The sequence below is a fragment of the Pongo abelii genome, chromosome 6 (assembly GCF_028885655.2).
Source record: "Pongo abelii isolate AG06213 chromosome 6, NHGRI_mPonAbe1-v2.0_pri, whole genome shotgun sequence".
Classification (NCBI taxonomy): domain Eukaryota; kingdom Metazoa; phylum Chordata; class Mammalia; order Primates; family Hominidae; genus Pongo; species Pongo abelii.
Genome location: NC_071991.2, coordinates 102,269,261 through 102,286,036, shown reverse-complemented (window position 1 = coordinate 102,286,036; position 16,776 = coordinate 102,269,261). Strand labels below are relative to the sequence as shown.

The 16,776-nt window shown below is 40.1% G+C and overlaps 1 protein-coding gene across 7 annotated transcripts in view; it reads right to left on the bottom strand.

The window, feature by feature from the left end:
- Positions 1–16,776, bottom strand: part of RINT1 (RAD50 interactor 1) — a 35,189-nt gene that overhangs the window by 916 nt on the left and 17,497 nt on the right. For 6 of the 7 annotated variants that reach the window (XM_024249862.3, XM_054560611.2, XM_054560613.2 and 3 more), the window contains 7 exons: positions 16,305–16,415; positions 15,984–16,209; positions 14,760–14,897; positions 11,409–11,608; positions 2,829–3,043; positions 1,292–1,472; positions 1,101–1,219 (listed from right to left, as the gene is read on the bottom strand). In XM_024249862.3, coding sequence (XP_024105630.2) covers positions 1,101–1,219; positions 1,292–1,472; positions 2,829–3,043; positions 11,409–11,608; positions 14,760–14,897; positions 15,984–16,209; positions 16,305–16,415 — 1,190 coding nt within the window. The remainder of the gene's footprint in view (positions 1–1,100; positions 1,220–1,291; positions 1,473–2,828; positions 3,044–11,408; positions 11,609–14,759; positions 14,898–15,983; positions 16,210–16,304; positions 16,416–16,776) is intronic. The other variant, XM_054560615.1, reaches the window with a different exon arrangement.

Below are 16,776 nucleotides of genomic sequence, written 5' to 3'. Positions count from 1 at the left end.
TATGAAACATGTAAACATAAGCTTTCATTTTACAAGTTTAAAAGGAATGCTTTATAACCTCACAAAACCCAAACATAATTTAAATTTTACTTTTTTTTTTTTGAGACATGGTCTTGCTCTGTCACCTAGGCTGGAGTGCAACTGCACGATCATAGCTCACTACAGCCTCAGCCTCTCAAGTAGCTAGGACTACAGGTCCACACCCCCACACCTGGCTTTTTTTTGTTTGTTCATTTTAATACTTTTTGTAGAGATGGAGTCTTGCTATGTTGCCCAGGCTGTCTCAAACACCTGGCCTCAAGCAATTCTCCCACCTCTGCCTCCCAAAATACTGGGATAACAGATGTGGACTACTATGCCTGGCCTATAAATTTTAGATCAACAAATTCTGAAACTATAATTATATTTAGAACCAAAATTAATGTCAAATGTTTAAGGAAACAAATTTCTTTCAGGCCTGGCCTATTAGGTATTAAACATATTTGTAATTTTTTTTTTTTTTTTTTTTTTGAGACAGAGTCTCTGCTCACTGCAAGCTCCGCCTCCCAGGTTCACATCATTCTCCTGCCTCAGCCTCCCGAGTAGGTGGGACTACAGGTGCCCGCCACCATGCCTGGCTAATTTTTTTTTTTTGTATTTTTAGTAGAGACAGGGTATCACCATGTTAGCCAGGATGGTCTCGATCTCCTGACCTTGTGATCTGCCCACCTCAGCCTCCCAAAGTGTTGGGATTACAGGCGTGAGCCACCATGCCCGGCCATGTAATTTCTTATATTTAGTGAATAGGGCACAACTGTACTTGTTTTCATTTTCTATTTATTCCTCCAGTAACTAAGCAACTAGAAGCATTAAACCAAATACTAGAAAACAAAACCCAACATATAATTTATATCTAGTTCTGACACTTGTTGAGGTCATGGGTCACATCTATCATTTTGGTTTCCCCATTGTGCTGTGTAAGCATACAGTAGGTAGACAATGTTTTAAAATTTCAACTGATCTTATCCCACCCAAACATCTCCAGAACCCTAAAGTTAAAAGGAGTTAGCCTCCTGTAACAATTTGATACATTAATATTAATTGTTAAATGTTGAGCTTACTGTTTAAAATAATTTTCTGGTCTCTTGCAATAGTGAGAAAACAAAGGGAAAAGATTCCGAGTCATATCAAACTGCAGCTGGGCTGCTCCTCCTTCATTGAAGTGATTAGCAAGAATTATCTGAAACAAAGAATAATTCATATAACAGTCGTCTTTATTATCACAGCCCAAAAACAGTCTATTCTTACTTACTTCTTGGTAGATGTATACATCCAGCTTCTCTACAAGCATTTGCCAGAAAATTTTAAATAAGGAGAAACAAAGCTGCTGCTCCAACTGAAGTAAATGGTCTCGTAAGGTCAGCAGCAACGGGCAAGCCGAACTAGACAGGGACATCACTGCCTGCTCTGACTGAGATGGCAAGGACAACCATCTGGAAAAAACACATTTTTACCAAAAAATTTTCATCAGTTTGTATTTTTCAAGTTTTTAAATCATTTTAAATTTGAGGAAGTGTTCTGTCCTAGGGCATTTTGAATAAGAAAAAATATACAGCCTAACATTAAAAGCTCTATCAGAAAATAAATGTACCTGTATTTATATTTTCACTCTCAAATACTCTTTAATATGGGGATATATCCAAAATATCCCCAAATTTTAATATGTGAATTACTGACAAAGCAATTACAATTTAAAATGTCACTTAATTTTTGCATTTTATTTATGTCATTTTTTTTTTTTTTTTTTTTTTTTTTTTGAGACAGAGTCTCACTCTGTTGGCCAGGCTAGAGCCACAGGGTTCAAGCAATTCTCGTGTCAGCCTCCCACGTAGCTGGGATTACAGGTGCCCACCACCACGCCCAGCTAATCTTTGTATTTTTAGTAGAGACAGGGTTTCACCATGTTGGCCAGGCTAGTTTCGAATTCCTGCCCTCAAGTGATCTGCCCGCCTTGGCCTCCCAAAGTGCTGGGATTACAGGTGTGAGCCACTGCACCCAGCCTGATTTTAGCATTTTAATTAAGGCATCAGCTAATATTATGCTCTAATTTTCAGTAAAAACAGGACTAATAAATGAATTTTAAGCGCACTGTGTGGCAGGGACTATGCTAGGACAAAAAGATACTGCTTGCTATTAAGGATGAAAGTAACACAGGTGTTCACAGTGAATGGTAGTGGGATAAACTATAACAAAAGTATGCAGAGTACCACAGGTGCACTTTACTTTGCAAAATGGGAGACAGGTTAGGCTATTCAACCCCAGATCACACACTATCCTATTGCTACATTTACAAACAACTAAATTATTATCAGTTTATTCTGATTAAGAATGTCAGCCAGGTGTGGTGGCTCACACTTGTAATCCTAGCACTTTGGGAGGCCAAGGCAAGTGGATCGCCTGAGGTCAGGAGTTGGAGATCAGCCTGCCCAAAATGTGAAACCACGTCTCTACTAAAAATACAAAAATTAGCCAGGTGTGGTGGTGCATGCCTGTAGTCCTGGCTACTTGGGAGGCTGAGGTGGGAAGATAACTTGAACCTCTAAGGCAGAGGTTGCAATGAGCCAAGATCGTGCAACTGCACTCCAGCCTGGGTGACGAGTAGGACTGTCTCAAAAAAAAAAAAAAATGTCCAAGAGAACATACTTCAGAAATATTTCCATCAACAATAAAGTTTAAAGTACATAAGGCCAAACCAGGTTCTATCTAGACACCTTGGAAATCTGACCACATATACCATCTTTAACTTTTACCAAACTGGTGTTAAGAGCTGACTTACATAGAGGACATACCTTTCTTTTTTATACAATTTTGCAGCATCTTTAACTTCTCTAAAAACGTGATCTACTTGACGGGTCAACATATCATGCTTTAAACGCTCTAAGAGGTTAATCATGTCATCAAAGACAGAGCTCTCCATAGAGGCTAGCTGTCCCAGCTGCAATTTACTCAGAGTATTATTCTCCGCAAACACCTCCAGTGCAGCCTGTTGAAGTTGTAGAAAGAACTGAAAGCAAAAACATGTTAACACATTAACATACTTTTTTTTTTTTAACAGTTTGAAATAGAATTCATGTTATCATACAATTCACCCATTTAAAGTGTATAATTCGGCCGGGCGCGGTGGCTTACGCCTGTAATCTTTTGGAGGCTGAGGTGGGTGGATCACCTGAGGTCAGGAATTTGAAACCATCCTGGCCAACATGGTGAAACCCCATCTCTACTAAAAAGACAAAAATAAGCCGGGCGTGGTGGAATGTGCCTGTAATCCTAGCTTGAACCTGGAAGGTGGAAGTTGCAGTGAGCTGAGATCATGCCTCTGCACTCCAGCCTGAGCGACAGAGTGAGACTCCATCTCAAAACTAATAATAGTGTATAATTCAATGATTTTTTTTATATATTCAGTTGTATATCCATCACAATTTTAGAACATTTTCATCACTCTCCAAGAAAAGCCCTCACTCTTAGCCGTTATCCTCCAATACCATCTCCCCACTCCCTCAACTCGTAGGCAACCACTACTCGACTTTCTGTCTCAATGGATTTGCCTATTCTGGACATTTCATATAAATGAAATCATACAATGTATGGTTGGTTGTGACTGTCTTTCAGTACATTTTCAAGGTCTATCCATATTGTAACATGTATCAGCACTTCATTTTTTTACATTGCCAGATAATATTCCATTATATGGATAGACCACATTTTATTTATCCATTCATCAGCTAATGAACATTTGGGTAGTTTCTACTTTTTGTCTATTATGAATAAATGCTGCTGTGAACATTTTTGTACAAGTTTTTTTTTTGTTTGTCTTTTTGTTTTTTGTTTTGAGACGGAATCTCGCTCTGTCACCCAGGCTGGAGTGCAGTGGGGTGATCTTGGCTGACTGCAATCTCCACCTCCCGGGTTCAAGTGATTCGCCTGCCTCAGCCTCCTGAGTACCTGGGATTACAGGCGTGTGCCAGCACACCCGGCTAATTTTTTTTTTTTTGTAATTTTCGTAGAGATGGTGTTTCACCATGTTGGTCAGACTGGTCTCAAACTCCTGACCTCATGATCCGCCCGCCTCAGCCTCCCAAAGTGCTGGGATTACAGGCGTGAGTCACCAAGCCTGGCAGTACAAGTTTTTATGTGGACATATGTTTCATTTCTCTTGGTATGTACTGAAGAGTGGAATTGCTGGATCTTATGGTAAGTCTATGTTTTAACAGTCTGAAAGGCTGGGCATGGTAGCTCATGCCTATAGTGCCAGCACTTTAAAAGGCTGAGGCCAGAGAATCATTTTATAGTGAGACCTTATCTCTAGAAAAAAATTAAAAATTAGCTGAGTGTAGTGGCCACAGACCTGTAGTCCCAGATACTCAGGAGGCTGACATGGGAAGACTGCTGGAGCCCAGGAGGCAGAGGTTGCAGTGAGCTGAGATTGTGCCACTGCACTGCAGCCTGGGCGAAAGAACGAGATCTCATCTCAGAAAACAAAAAAACAGTTTGAGGAACTGCCATACTGTTTTCCACAGCAACTGTACCATGTTACATTCCCACTAGTCAATGTTAAACTATTCTGAAATGGAACAATCTCAAGATATATTGTTAACTGGAAAAAGCAGAAGAGTTTGCATAGTATGTTACCACACGTTGACATACACACACCAGTTATTTATATAAATAGCTTTAGTAGTACACACAAGAAATTGATCAAAGTGATTGGCTTTAGGGAAGATTAGAAGTAAGATTTATTTTCACTATATATATTTTTCAATATATACAGTTTTGTGGCTTTTGAATTTTATATCACGTGGATTACATATAGTGAAAAATATTTTTCTCTTTCAACTTCTGTGTACGGTAATCATGAACTTAAAAAAAAATGACACTATCGGCCAGGCGTGGTGGCTCATGCCTGTAACCTCAGCACTTTGGGAGGCTGACGCAGGTGGATCACCTGAGGTCAGGAGTTCGAGACCAGCCTGGCCAACATAGGGAAACACCATCTCTACTAAAAATACAAAAACTACCTGGGCATGGTGGCAGGCGCCTATAATCCCAGCTACTCAGGAGGCTGAGGCAGAAGAATTGCTTGAACCCAGGAGGCAGAGGTTGCAGTGAGCCAAGATTGTGCCACTGCACTCTAGCCTGGGCGACAAGAGCGAAACCCCGTCACAAAAAATGACAACAAAAAAATGATACTATCTACTTGTTTTTTTTATTTTTTATTTTTTGAGACGGAGTCTCACTCTGTCCCTCAGGCTGGAGTGAAACGGAGCAATCTCAGCTCACTGCCATCTCCCCTTCCTGGTTCAAGCGATTCTCCTGTGTCAGCCTCCCGAGTAGCTGGGACTATAGGCGAGCACCACCATACCTGGCTAATTTTTGTATTTTTAGTAGAGATGGGGTATCACCATGTTGGCCAGGCTGATCTTGAACTCCTGACCTCAGGTAATCCTCTCGCTTTGGCTTCCCAAAGTGCTGAGATTACAGGTGTGAGCCACCATGCCTGGCCTTGTTTTAAATAAAATTAAAAATAATTTTTAAATGACACTATCAATAAGCATGTAAGCATAAGATTATAAACGTCTGAAATTTTATTTTTCCAAAATACAATTTACAGAGGACTAAATAAATCACCTTGCCAAGGTTATTTTTTTTCTCTAAAACTCTGAATAGCATTAGGCCATGAACACATCATAAGCCATATTAAGGTCATCAAACATTTGGCTTCCCTTGATGACCTGGCACAGTGGCTCACGCCTGTAAACCCAGCACTTTGGGAGCCCAGGGCGGTGGATCACTTGAGGTCTGAGGTTCCAGATCAGCCTGACCAACATGGTGAAACCCCATCTCTACTAAAAATACAAAAGTTAGTCGGGCATGGTGGCGCACACCTGTAATCCCAGCTACTCAGTAAGCTGAGGCAGGAGAATCACTTGAACCTGGGAGGCAGAAGTTGGAGTAAGCCAAGATCACACCACTGCAATCCAGCCTGGGTGACAAAGTGAGACTCTTGTCTCAAAAAAAACCAAAATAAAAAACATTTGGCTACCCTTGAAATGTTTTCTTAAGAATTTTCAGTTGCTTTTCTTTTAAAGTTCTTGAAATGAAACTAAAATTTTAAAAACCAAAAGCCATTTAGAATTCTCCCAAAGATTTCATGGATAACAAACAAACCATAAAATCTGGTGGTTAATTTTTTTATACATTTACTATTAAAATTCAGACTATCCAACATGAACCTAAATCATCTCTCTTTGTCTCTCCCCATCTCCCTCTCTCCTCCCGTGCCGCCGCCCCATATCTTTTTCCATGGCAATGTGTCATGGGCATCAACTACTTTTACATGGCAACTTTTCCCCTTTTAACAGTACCCCAATTTTCCTTTGGGGAACCACTTCCCCAATCTGAGACAACTTAGGTGGTGTCAGACCTATCCTTTGGTGCCAGGGATGCACACATAACTTGGTAATACCATGCCCTGGCTGCACTAGTGATTGTTCAGAGATGGACATATGAGAGGCACCTTGGTATTTCTGCTGAAACTATCAGAGAAGCAGCATCCTTCTTTTCAGATTGCAGAAGGACCATGTGAGCCTGGAACCACCTGTGGCCACACGTCCAGAGCCTGCCTCAGAACAAAACCAGAAATGGACAACTTTAGAACAGCCATGCCTAATCCTTTTAGAAAGTTAAATTCCTCACCTCCCATATCTCACCCCACACCCCAACTTAGGCCAGTTTGAATCTGATATCTGTCACCTACAATTAAAAATTCCTAATTCTGAATGGCTGCTTATTTCAGGCTTGGCACAATCTGGCAACCGGCAGACAGTTATCAGTAGAGAACCTGAAATAAATGGAAAGTTAATTCTGTCCATTCTTTTTCCTTTTTCTAATTATGTAATACAAGAGCTTTTATAATTTTTACTTACACAGTATTCACTGGCTGAAGGACTGTGAATATGATTAAAGAATGTTTGAGGTTAAGACAGAATTTGCACTATATAGTGTTTTTTTGTTTGTTTGTTTGTTTTTTGAGACGGAGTTTTGCTCTCGTCACCCAGGCTGGAGTGCAATGGCACAATCTCAGCTCACAGCAACCTCCACCTCCCAGGTTCATGCAATTCTCCTGTCTCAGCCTCCCGAGTAGCTGGGACTACAGGCGCCCACCACCATGCCTGGCTCATTTTTGTATTTTTAGTAGAGATGGGGTTTCACCATCTTGGCCAGGCTGGTCTCGAACTCCTGACCTCAGGTGATCCATCCGGCTCGGCCTCCCAAAGTGCTGGGATTATAGGCGAGAACTACTGTGCCCAGCCACGCCTGGCTAATTTTTTGTATTTTTAGTAAAGACGGGATTCCACCATGTTGGCCAGGCTGGACTCAAACACCTGACGTCAGGTGATCCACCCACTTTTGCCTCCCAAAGTGCTGGGATTACAGGCGTGAGCCACCACAACCGGCCAGATTTGTACCATCATAACCATGCTAGGGCACAATTCATTCACAATTTGAACAATCAACTCTGAAATTTATTTCTCTGCTGACAGAGAACCTAGTTAATCCAGCATGGGATTATATGTTTTCTAAGGGTAGGGATGATGGCTAATTCATCTTTCTTTTTTTGGTGGGGGGAGTTGCCCAGGCTGGAGTGCAGTGGTGTGATGAAGGCTCACTGCAGTCTCAACCTCCCAGGCTCAAGCAATCTTCCCACCTCAGCCTCCAAGTAGCTGGGACCACAAGGCATGCCCGCCATGCCCAGTTAATTTTTTTTTTTTAATTTTATATAGAGACAGGGTCTCCCTATGCTGCCCAGGCTAGTCTCCAACTTCTGAGCTCAAGTGATCCTCCCACCTTAGCCTCCCAAGCAGCTAGGACTACAGGGGTACACCACCATGCTCAGCTAATTTTTTTTATTTTTTGTAGAGATGAGGTCTCGCCATGTTGCCCAGGCTGGTCTCGAACTCCTGGGCTTAAGTGATCAGCCCACCTTGGCTTCCCAGTGTTGGGATTACAGGTGTGAGACATCGTGCCCAGCCATCTTTCTTAAACAGAATAGCACCAAGTAAAGTAGTTAATGATGTTCTACAAATAATTTCATTGAAGAAAAAATTCTGGCACAAGAATCAAGAATAATAATTTGTTTCATATTACTAAAAACGCTTAGCAGAATGTGGAGCTGTGGGGGTGCTGAGAGAATACTTACTTAAATTAGAAACACAACACATAAAAGTACAAAATGAATGCATGTATGCTAATTAGCTGACTTTATTTTTTTTTTTGAGACAGAGTTTCGCTCTTGCTGCCCAGGCTGGAGTGCAATGGCGTATTCTCGGCTCACTGCAACCTCTGCCTCCCGGGTTCAAGCGATTCTTCTGCCTCAGCCTCCTGAGTAGCTGGGATTACAGGCATGTGCTACTAAGCCAGGCTAATTTTTTTATTTTTAGTAAAGACAGGGTTTCACCATGTTGGCCAGGCTGGTCTCGAACTCCTGACCTCAGGTGATCCACCCACCTCGGCCTCCCAAAGTGTTGGGATTACAGGCATGAGCCACCACACCCAGACTGATTAGCTGACTTTATAAACAAATTGATCGTTACCCTCTATCTTGTATTATGAAATAATTGTTTTATTTTCCTTGCTCAGCAGAATGACATTATGCACATGGATTTCAGTTATTTTTATAGGAAAAAAACTTTAACTAATTACTAAGTCCCAGACAGAGTACAGATAAGCATAAACTATGATTGTGTTTATCAGATTTTTATCTTGTTTATATCTATGATTAGTATATTTATTATATTTATTTTTGCCCCCTATTTATTTGGCTTATTTAAAATTTAAATAAAAATGGTTTTTGTTTGGCTTTTTCTTTCACATTAAAATAGGTATTATGAGGAATACATTTTCTTCTATACAATGCTTTAGAAGTAACCATAAATTTTCATTCTACATATAACAAAATGTACTATATAATGCATTAATTGGTATACTATAATTTTTATTCCTAAACTCATAATTTAAAATTTAATGCTTTCTAGACCTCCTTCCTAATCCAGGCATTTAATGTTTTTACATGTCCGTGTTTGAATATATTTCATTTCTGCTTTTATTTCTTGTTTTATTGCATTAAGATAATGTACAGAAATTTTAAATTAATTTACCTTGTCCATCTTTGTGACTCATCTGGACACACTTGAAAATTGTGTTTTTCCCTATTATACTATGGAATGTACCACTAATCTTCAGTTAATCAATCTAATCATTTAACTTTACAATTTTTTAATTCTCACTCTATCACATTCTAATAGTATATTTAAGTCTTTAGTTAAAATTGTATTTGTCTTATTTACCTTCCTGTTTTCATTTTATGACACAATTATATATTTTATATTTTTAATAATTCATATGAAAACTTTGATAGTCGTCAGATTTATTCAGTACAGTTAGTTTCTTTAATATTTAATGTCTATTCTGTTTTACCATTTCATGGTCATCCTGGTTCTCTGTTTATGCGTTCTGTCACGAAATTTACTTTATGGGACCCCCAAGTTGGTATAAACCTAAGTTGATTTTGTATTCTCACAGATGATCTCAGAACAGTGATTCTTAACCTAAGGGCACCCTGTTCAAGAAGGGAGTTCTGAAGGTCCTCTGAGATTATGTTAATATCTAAAACATCTAAAAGAATTCATCTGTCTATGTTGAGGTTATAAAGGCTAATTAGACTTTTGTTTGGAAGCATCTGCTGGAAAATCTGGTTGCCAAAAGTCCTGATAGCCGGGATATTCCTTGAATTAATTAAAACAGTAAAAATAAATTACTACTTAATAATTATACTTAGGCATATCAAATCTGTCAGTAGGTTTACTTAATAATAATTAGGTAGATCAAATCTTGTCAGAATCTGCATGGAGAAGGGAAGGGTCAGTAGAATCTGGAGGGAAAAGGTCTTAGGGTATTTGTTAACTGGACCCAAGGTTTTTATTTATAGATTTATTTAAAATATACCTTCCAATAAATCAGTTAATTTTTTCAGATACAATCATAGTGTTGTTTTTTTTAAAGAGTTCTTACCTTTTAGAGAGAAATACTAATATATATCTCTCTATATAAATATTACCATGAAATATGATATCTGAGATCTGCTTCAAGATAATCAAGTATTGGGGGGCAGAAGAGAGGTTTAAATAAAACAAAATTGGTGTAAGAAGTTGAGTGAGCTGGGCATGGTGGCTCACGCCTATAATCCCAGCACTTTGGGAGGCAGAAGCGGGTGGATCACCTGAGGTCAGGAGTTTGAGACCAGCCTGGCCAACATGGTGAAACCTCATCTCTACTAAAAAAAAAAAAAAAAAAAAAAAAATTAGCCAGGCATGGTGGCAGGTGCCTGTAATCCCAGCTACTCAAGAGGCTGAGGCAGGATAATCCCTTGAACCCAGGAGACAGAGGTTGCAGTGAGCCAAGATCTCACCATTGCACTCCAGCCTGGGCAGCTAGAGTGAAACTCTGTCTCAGAAAAAAAAAAAAAAAAGTTGAGTGATAGCCACACCACAGAAGTTCATTTTCCTATTCTATTTATTCTTGCATATATTTGAAAATATGATACACAAAATGTTAGTTTCTTATTTTTATTTTTTATTTTTTGTAGAGACAGGGTTCACTGTTGCACAGCTGGTCATGAATTTCTGGGCTCTAGTGATCCTCCCACCTCAGCCTCCCAAGTAGCTCGGACTACAGGCATATGCCACCACACCTGGCTAATTTTATTTTATTTTTTATTCTTTGGAGAAATGGAGTCTCCCTATGTTGCCCAGGTTGGTCTCCAACTCCTGGGCTCAAGCAATTCTCTCATCTCAGCCTCCTAAAGTGCTGGGATTAAGAGCATGAGCCACTGCACCCAGCCAAATAGATTTTTAAAGTATGAAACAATTAAAACTTTAAATGTTTCTTCCTATTTTCATGACTCTTTATAATCTGTCATGTTTTGAAGACATTCAAGAGGTATTAAATGTTATTCTTTTATTTTCCTTAAAGTCCTGGATTGCTTTTGACATCATTATTTAATCTTAGCTTTTCCTGTGATTGCAATTACCATACATGAATACTTCCAAGTATGGTTCACTCTATAAACAACTATTTCATGAAAGGCTTGCTTGCTTTTCCAATGATTAAATACATTAAAATATCAGGATTATTTAACTACTTGAGATTTGATTGAGAAAAATGTGTATTTTAATTACACCTTCTAATTATGGCACTATGGTTCTGTCTAGCATGTTTATTTTTGCTTGCAATAGATTCAACATTTTTAAAAGTATTAATAAAATAGTCCGAACTGGTAATATATTACTTAATATAAAAGCATATTAACTCACAACATTGTCAGCCCAATCTGCTAGTACTGTTGAGATGTAGTTCACAGCATTAAGAATTGCACAGTATCGAAAGCCAAGGGAAGCTCTAGTCTCTTCTTTCATCACCTGTGTTAATCGTATCCTGAAATCATCTACTAAGTCCTTCTGTAACTCCAGGAACTGCAGCTTTCGGGAAGCTGTGGGAAGATTTTTATACCTGTCTGTGGAAAAAGTTAGTAAGACATATGAAGGTTTTGGTACCATCTATGATATAGTTATAAGTTTTCCCTACTGTCCTGCTTCAGTGCTTTTGTCATAAATCAATTGACCAGTCAAGTGTGGATTTATTTCTGAGCTCTCTTAAGGATATGAGTTTCAAAGGTATATACGTTTGCCAAAACTCATTGAACAATATACATAAGATCTGCACATTACACTGTATGTAAACTATGCCTCAAGTTTTTAAAAAGGCAAATGAAAAAATTATATATAAAAATGACAGTTTTGGCCAGGCGCAGTGGCTTACGCCTATAAACCCAGCACTTTGTAAGGCCAAGACAGGTGGATCACCTGAGGTCAGGAGTTCAAGACTAGCCTGGCCAACATGGTGACACCTCATCTCTACCAAAACTACAAAAATTAGCCAGGCAGTAGTGGCGTGTGACTGTAATCCCAGCTACTCGGGAGTCTGAGGCTGGAGAATTGCTTGAACCCGGGAAGTGGAGGTTGCAGTGAGCCAACATGGCAGCACTGCATTCCCGCCTGGGCAACAGAGTGAGACTCTGTCTAACAAAAAAAAAAGGAAAAAAAAAATGACAGTTTCTTCAACAAACGGCTTTTTTAAAAAAAAAGAAAGAACTTGGATAAATTAAAAGATACACATTTAAGAATTTACAGGCAGTTGGCCAGGCACGGTGGCTCACACCTGTAATCCCAGCACTTTGGGAGGCCGAGGTGGGTGGATCACGAGGTCAGGAGATCGACACCATCCTGGCTAACACAGTGAAACCCCGTCTGTACTAAAAATACAAAAAATTAGCCGGGCACGGTGGCGGGCACCTGTACTCCCAGCTACTCAGGAGGCTGAGGCAGGAGAATGGCGTGAACCCGGGAGGCAGAGCTTGCAGTGAGCCGAGATTGTGCCACTGCACTCCAGCCTGGGCGACAGAGTGAGACTCCATCTCAAAAAAAAAAAAAAAAAAAAAAGTTAGCTGGGTATGGTGGCGGGTGCCTGTAGTTCCAGCTACTCGAGTGGCTGAGGCAGGAGAGTGGTGTGAACCCAGGAGGTGGAGCTTGCAGTGAGCCGAGACTGCGCCACAGCACTCCAGCCTGGGCGACAGAGCGAGACTCCGTCTCAAAAAAAAAAAAAAAAACAATTTACAGGCAGGCATGGTTGCTCACACCTGTAATCCCAGCACTTTGGGAGGCCAAGGCAGGTGGATCACCTGAGGTCAGGAGTTCGAGACCCGTCTGGGCAACATGAAACCCCATCTCTAGCAGAGCCGCCACCATGCCTGGCTAATTTTTTTGTATTTTTAGTACAGATGGGGTTTCACTGTGTTAGCCAGGATGGTCTTGATCTCCTGACCTTGTGACCTGCCCACCTCGGCCTCCCAAAGTGCTGGGATTATAGGCGTGAGCCACTGCCCCTGGCCAACTGCCTGTAAATTTTTGTATTTTTAGTAAAAATACAAAAAAAAATTAGCCAGGCATGGTGGCAGCCATCTGTAATTCCAGCTACTCAGGAGGCTGAGGTAGGAGAATTGCTTGAACCCAGGAGGCGGAGGCTGCAGTAAGCCGAGATCACGCTATTGCACTCCAGCCTGGGTGACAAGAGCGAAATTCTGTCTCAAAAAAAAAAAAGAATTTACAATTGACATGATGAGATGTCTGAAATTTTCTTTAAAATACTCCAGAAAAAAAAAATTGAGGAGTAAAATATAACAGAAAAGTGATAATTGCTTTAAACTTTGGTAATAGGTACCTGAGAGTTCATCGTATTATCCTACTTTTGTGTATGTTTGAAAATTTTCTGAATAAAAAGCTTTTAAGAGACACATGAATTTTCCTTAATTTTTTTGTCTTAGTGTTTTTCATATTTTTCTTAAAAATATGGAATGATGGCTGGGTGCGGTGGCTCACGCCTGTAATCCCAGCACTTTGGGAGGCCGAGGCAGGTGGATCACAAGGTCAGGAGTTCAAGACCAGCCTGGCTAAGATGGTGAAACCCCGTCTCTACTAAAAATTCAAAAATTAGCTGGGTGTGGCAGCAGGTGCCTATAATCCCAGCTACTTGGGAGGCGGAGGCAGAAGAATTGCTTGATCCCGGGCAGCAGAGGTTGCAGTAAGCCGAGATTGTGCCACTGCACTCCAGCCTAGGTGACCCAGTGAGACTCCGTCTCAAAAAAAAAAAAAAAAAAGGAATTATTTACTGACTGGGCTGGAATGATACTTCTTCAGGTTACCAGACGAGCCTAAGAAATGGAGAGGCTAGTGGTCGACGAAGGCGAAGAGGGCCAGGGATAGTGGCAATGAGGGTCCAGTGGCACCTGGACAACAAGCAGGCCCACAAGGGGGCAACGTGATTGGCTAAAGACCAACCAGGGCCAGAGGATGCTAGGCTACCCTCCAGCCAGAGAATCCCAGTACTGTAACAAAAGTTCCTATTACTACTCCAGTCCTTAAAATTACTTCATTATTTTACTCTCTCCTGCAATCTTTGATAAATCAAGATCAAGAAAATATTTAAAATATAGGCCAATCACCATTTACTGAAGACACCTAAAAAGCCCAGTAGCAAGACAGTTTGGATAATAAAATTAAATTCTTATTTGTTTTTGTGTAATTATTCAGGAAGTTTTCCTTCATGTATACCAATGTTTAAATCCTTAAATTATTAAAAACCCAAAAGTCAGAATATTGTGTTAGATTTCTACCAATATAGAAACTGAATTTGAAGATAACCATCATATAATATTAATTTGCTGAGCCACTTATTTATTGATTACTTTATTGACAGAGTCTCACTCTGTCACCAAGGCTGGACTGCAGTGGCGCGATCACGGCTCACTGCAACCTCTACCTCCCGTGCTCAAACAATCCTCCCACCTCAGCCTCCCAAGCAGCTGGGACTACAGGCACACACCACCACACCTGGCTAATTTCTGTACTTTTTGGAAGAGAGGGGGTTTCACCATGTACCCCAGGCTGTTCTCGAACTCCTGGCTCAAGGAACCTGCCCGTCTCAGCCTCTCAAAGTGCTGGGATTACAGGCATGAGCCACTGCACCCAGCCTACTGAGCTACTTTAAAAAGTACCATGTGAAAACAGTACTTTTAAAACAAAGTCATATCTTAAAAGACTTATACTTACCAGTTATAACCAAGAGCAAAGTCATAAAAGTTTCTGCACAATCTGGAACTTTCATTTCATCCACGTCAGTGATATCCTTATATTGCGATACCCAGGCAGCTTCTGAGGAAAGCATTGAGTCCATTTTTTGAAGAGCAACTGATAAGCAGACAAAACGATTATGTCGATTAAGTAGTTACAGTCGTTCCTAATTATTCAACTTGTAATTTTTTAGGAATGATGGCTTTTCTATAAAAAAGAAACAAACCTACAATCTCCCACTAGTTGTACTAAATTTAACTTAATTAATGCTTTAAACAGGATACTTTACTCCCACCCCCAAATTCTGAAAATAGTTATGTTGACTAGATAAGCTACAGTCAAAAAGATTCTATTGGCCAGGCGCGGTGGCTCACACCAGTAATCCCAGCACTCCGGGAGACCAAGGTGGGTGGATTGCTTGAGTCTAGGAGTTCACAACCAGCGTGGGAAAAACCCCAGGGAAACCCCATCTCTACAAAAAATACAAAAAGTAGCCAGGCATGGCTTGCATACACCTATAGTCCCAGCTACTGGGGTGGCTGAGGCAGGAGGATCACCTGAGCCCCAGAGGTCGAGGCTGCAGTAAGCCATGATCGGCCCACTCCACTCTAGCCTGGGTGACAAAGTGAGACCCTATCTCAAAAATAAAAAAATAAAATATTCTGACACTTTGGGAGGCCAAGGCAGGCGGATTACTTGAAGTCAGGAGTTCCCGACCAGCCTGGCCAACATGTTGTAACCCTGTCACTCCTAAAAACAGAAAAATTAGCCAGGCATGGTAGTGCATGCCTGTAATCCCAACTACTCGGGAGGCTGAGACAGGAGAATCGCTTGAACCCAGGGGGTGGAGGTTGCAATGAACTGAGATCGAACTACTGCACTTTAGCCTGGACAACAGAGCAAGAGTCTGTCCCAAAATAAATAAATAAAAATAAAATAAATTATATGATAAAATCTATAAAACAAACACCCCACTGGCTTGACTATTCCACTCTAGAAATATGTAGAGTGTAATTCCAGGAAAAATGGAAGTTTCATGTGAAGTAAAGAAAAGATTATCTCTGAAGGAAACTCAGAAAACCCTGACAAAGAAAATTTCAAATGGCTCTAGTTCCTATTTAGAACTGGAGAAGAAAAATATCAAAAATGTATATCCACAGAAACAGACATATCTCCCTACCCTCTGGCCACATCAGCACTTACATTTTCTCTCCACCGTCAACCATCTCTGAAAACAGGTTTCCTCTGATAGAATATGCATACAACTAGCAAAAGTGCCAGGATAGCCATGAACACTGTGTAGCTCCCTTTCAAACAAGAGTACTTCATCCACCAAATGACAGAAGAGATTGTCATCATACAGCAGACAAGGAATATCAGTGGCTAACTTCTCAAGAACCAGCATCATAAGGCCCCGAGAAAATTCAAGCTAAAAAAATACACAAACATGAGGTATGTAAATAAAAAGTTATCCATGCACACATACAGTTCTAAAACAGAAACACTTATGACTGAGTCTCTTACCCTTGCATTTACCAAAGAGCCTACTTTGTCTAATATTGGCTGAATCTTCTCATCCAGAAATTCAGTATGGTTTCCAATCCACATAAGTACTTGAGCCAAGTACCATTCTGGCTAAGGAAGTAGGAAAATAGTTTGAATTCTTAAGTCATTCCAATTAGAAAGTTACAATTATATGAGTCTATTTAATTGTATATGCACAACACTTATAAAAATTAGTTGAAAATTCCTGTAGGTAAGAGCACAATTTCTACTCCGAATTTTAAACTCCTGCAAGGCTTAATAATCAAATGTTTACCAATGTACTCCCAACAAATTTCAATAATGTGACTTAAGTCAATAAACTCATAAATTTACAATGCCATATATATTTAAAACCTAGCACTTCAATAATATGTAAAATGATGAGTATTACAAAGAACTGATGGCCTATATTTTTTGAAATAGCATTTGAAAATAATTTTAATATTATTTT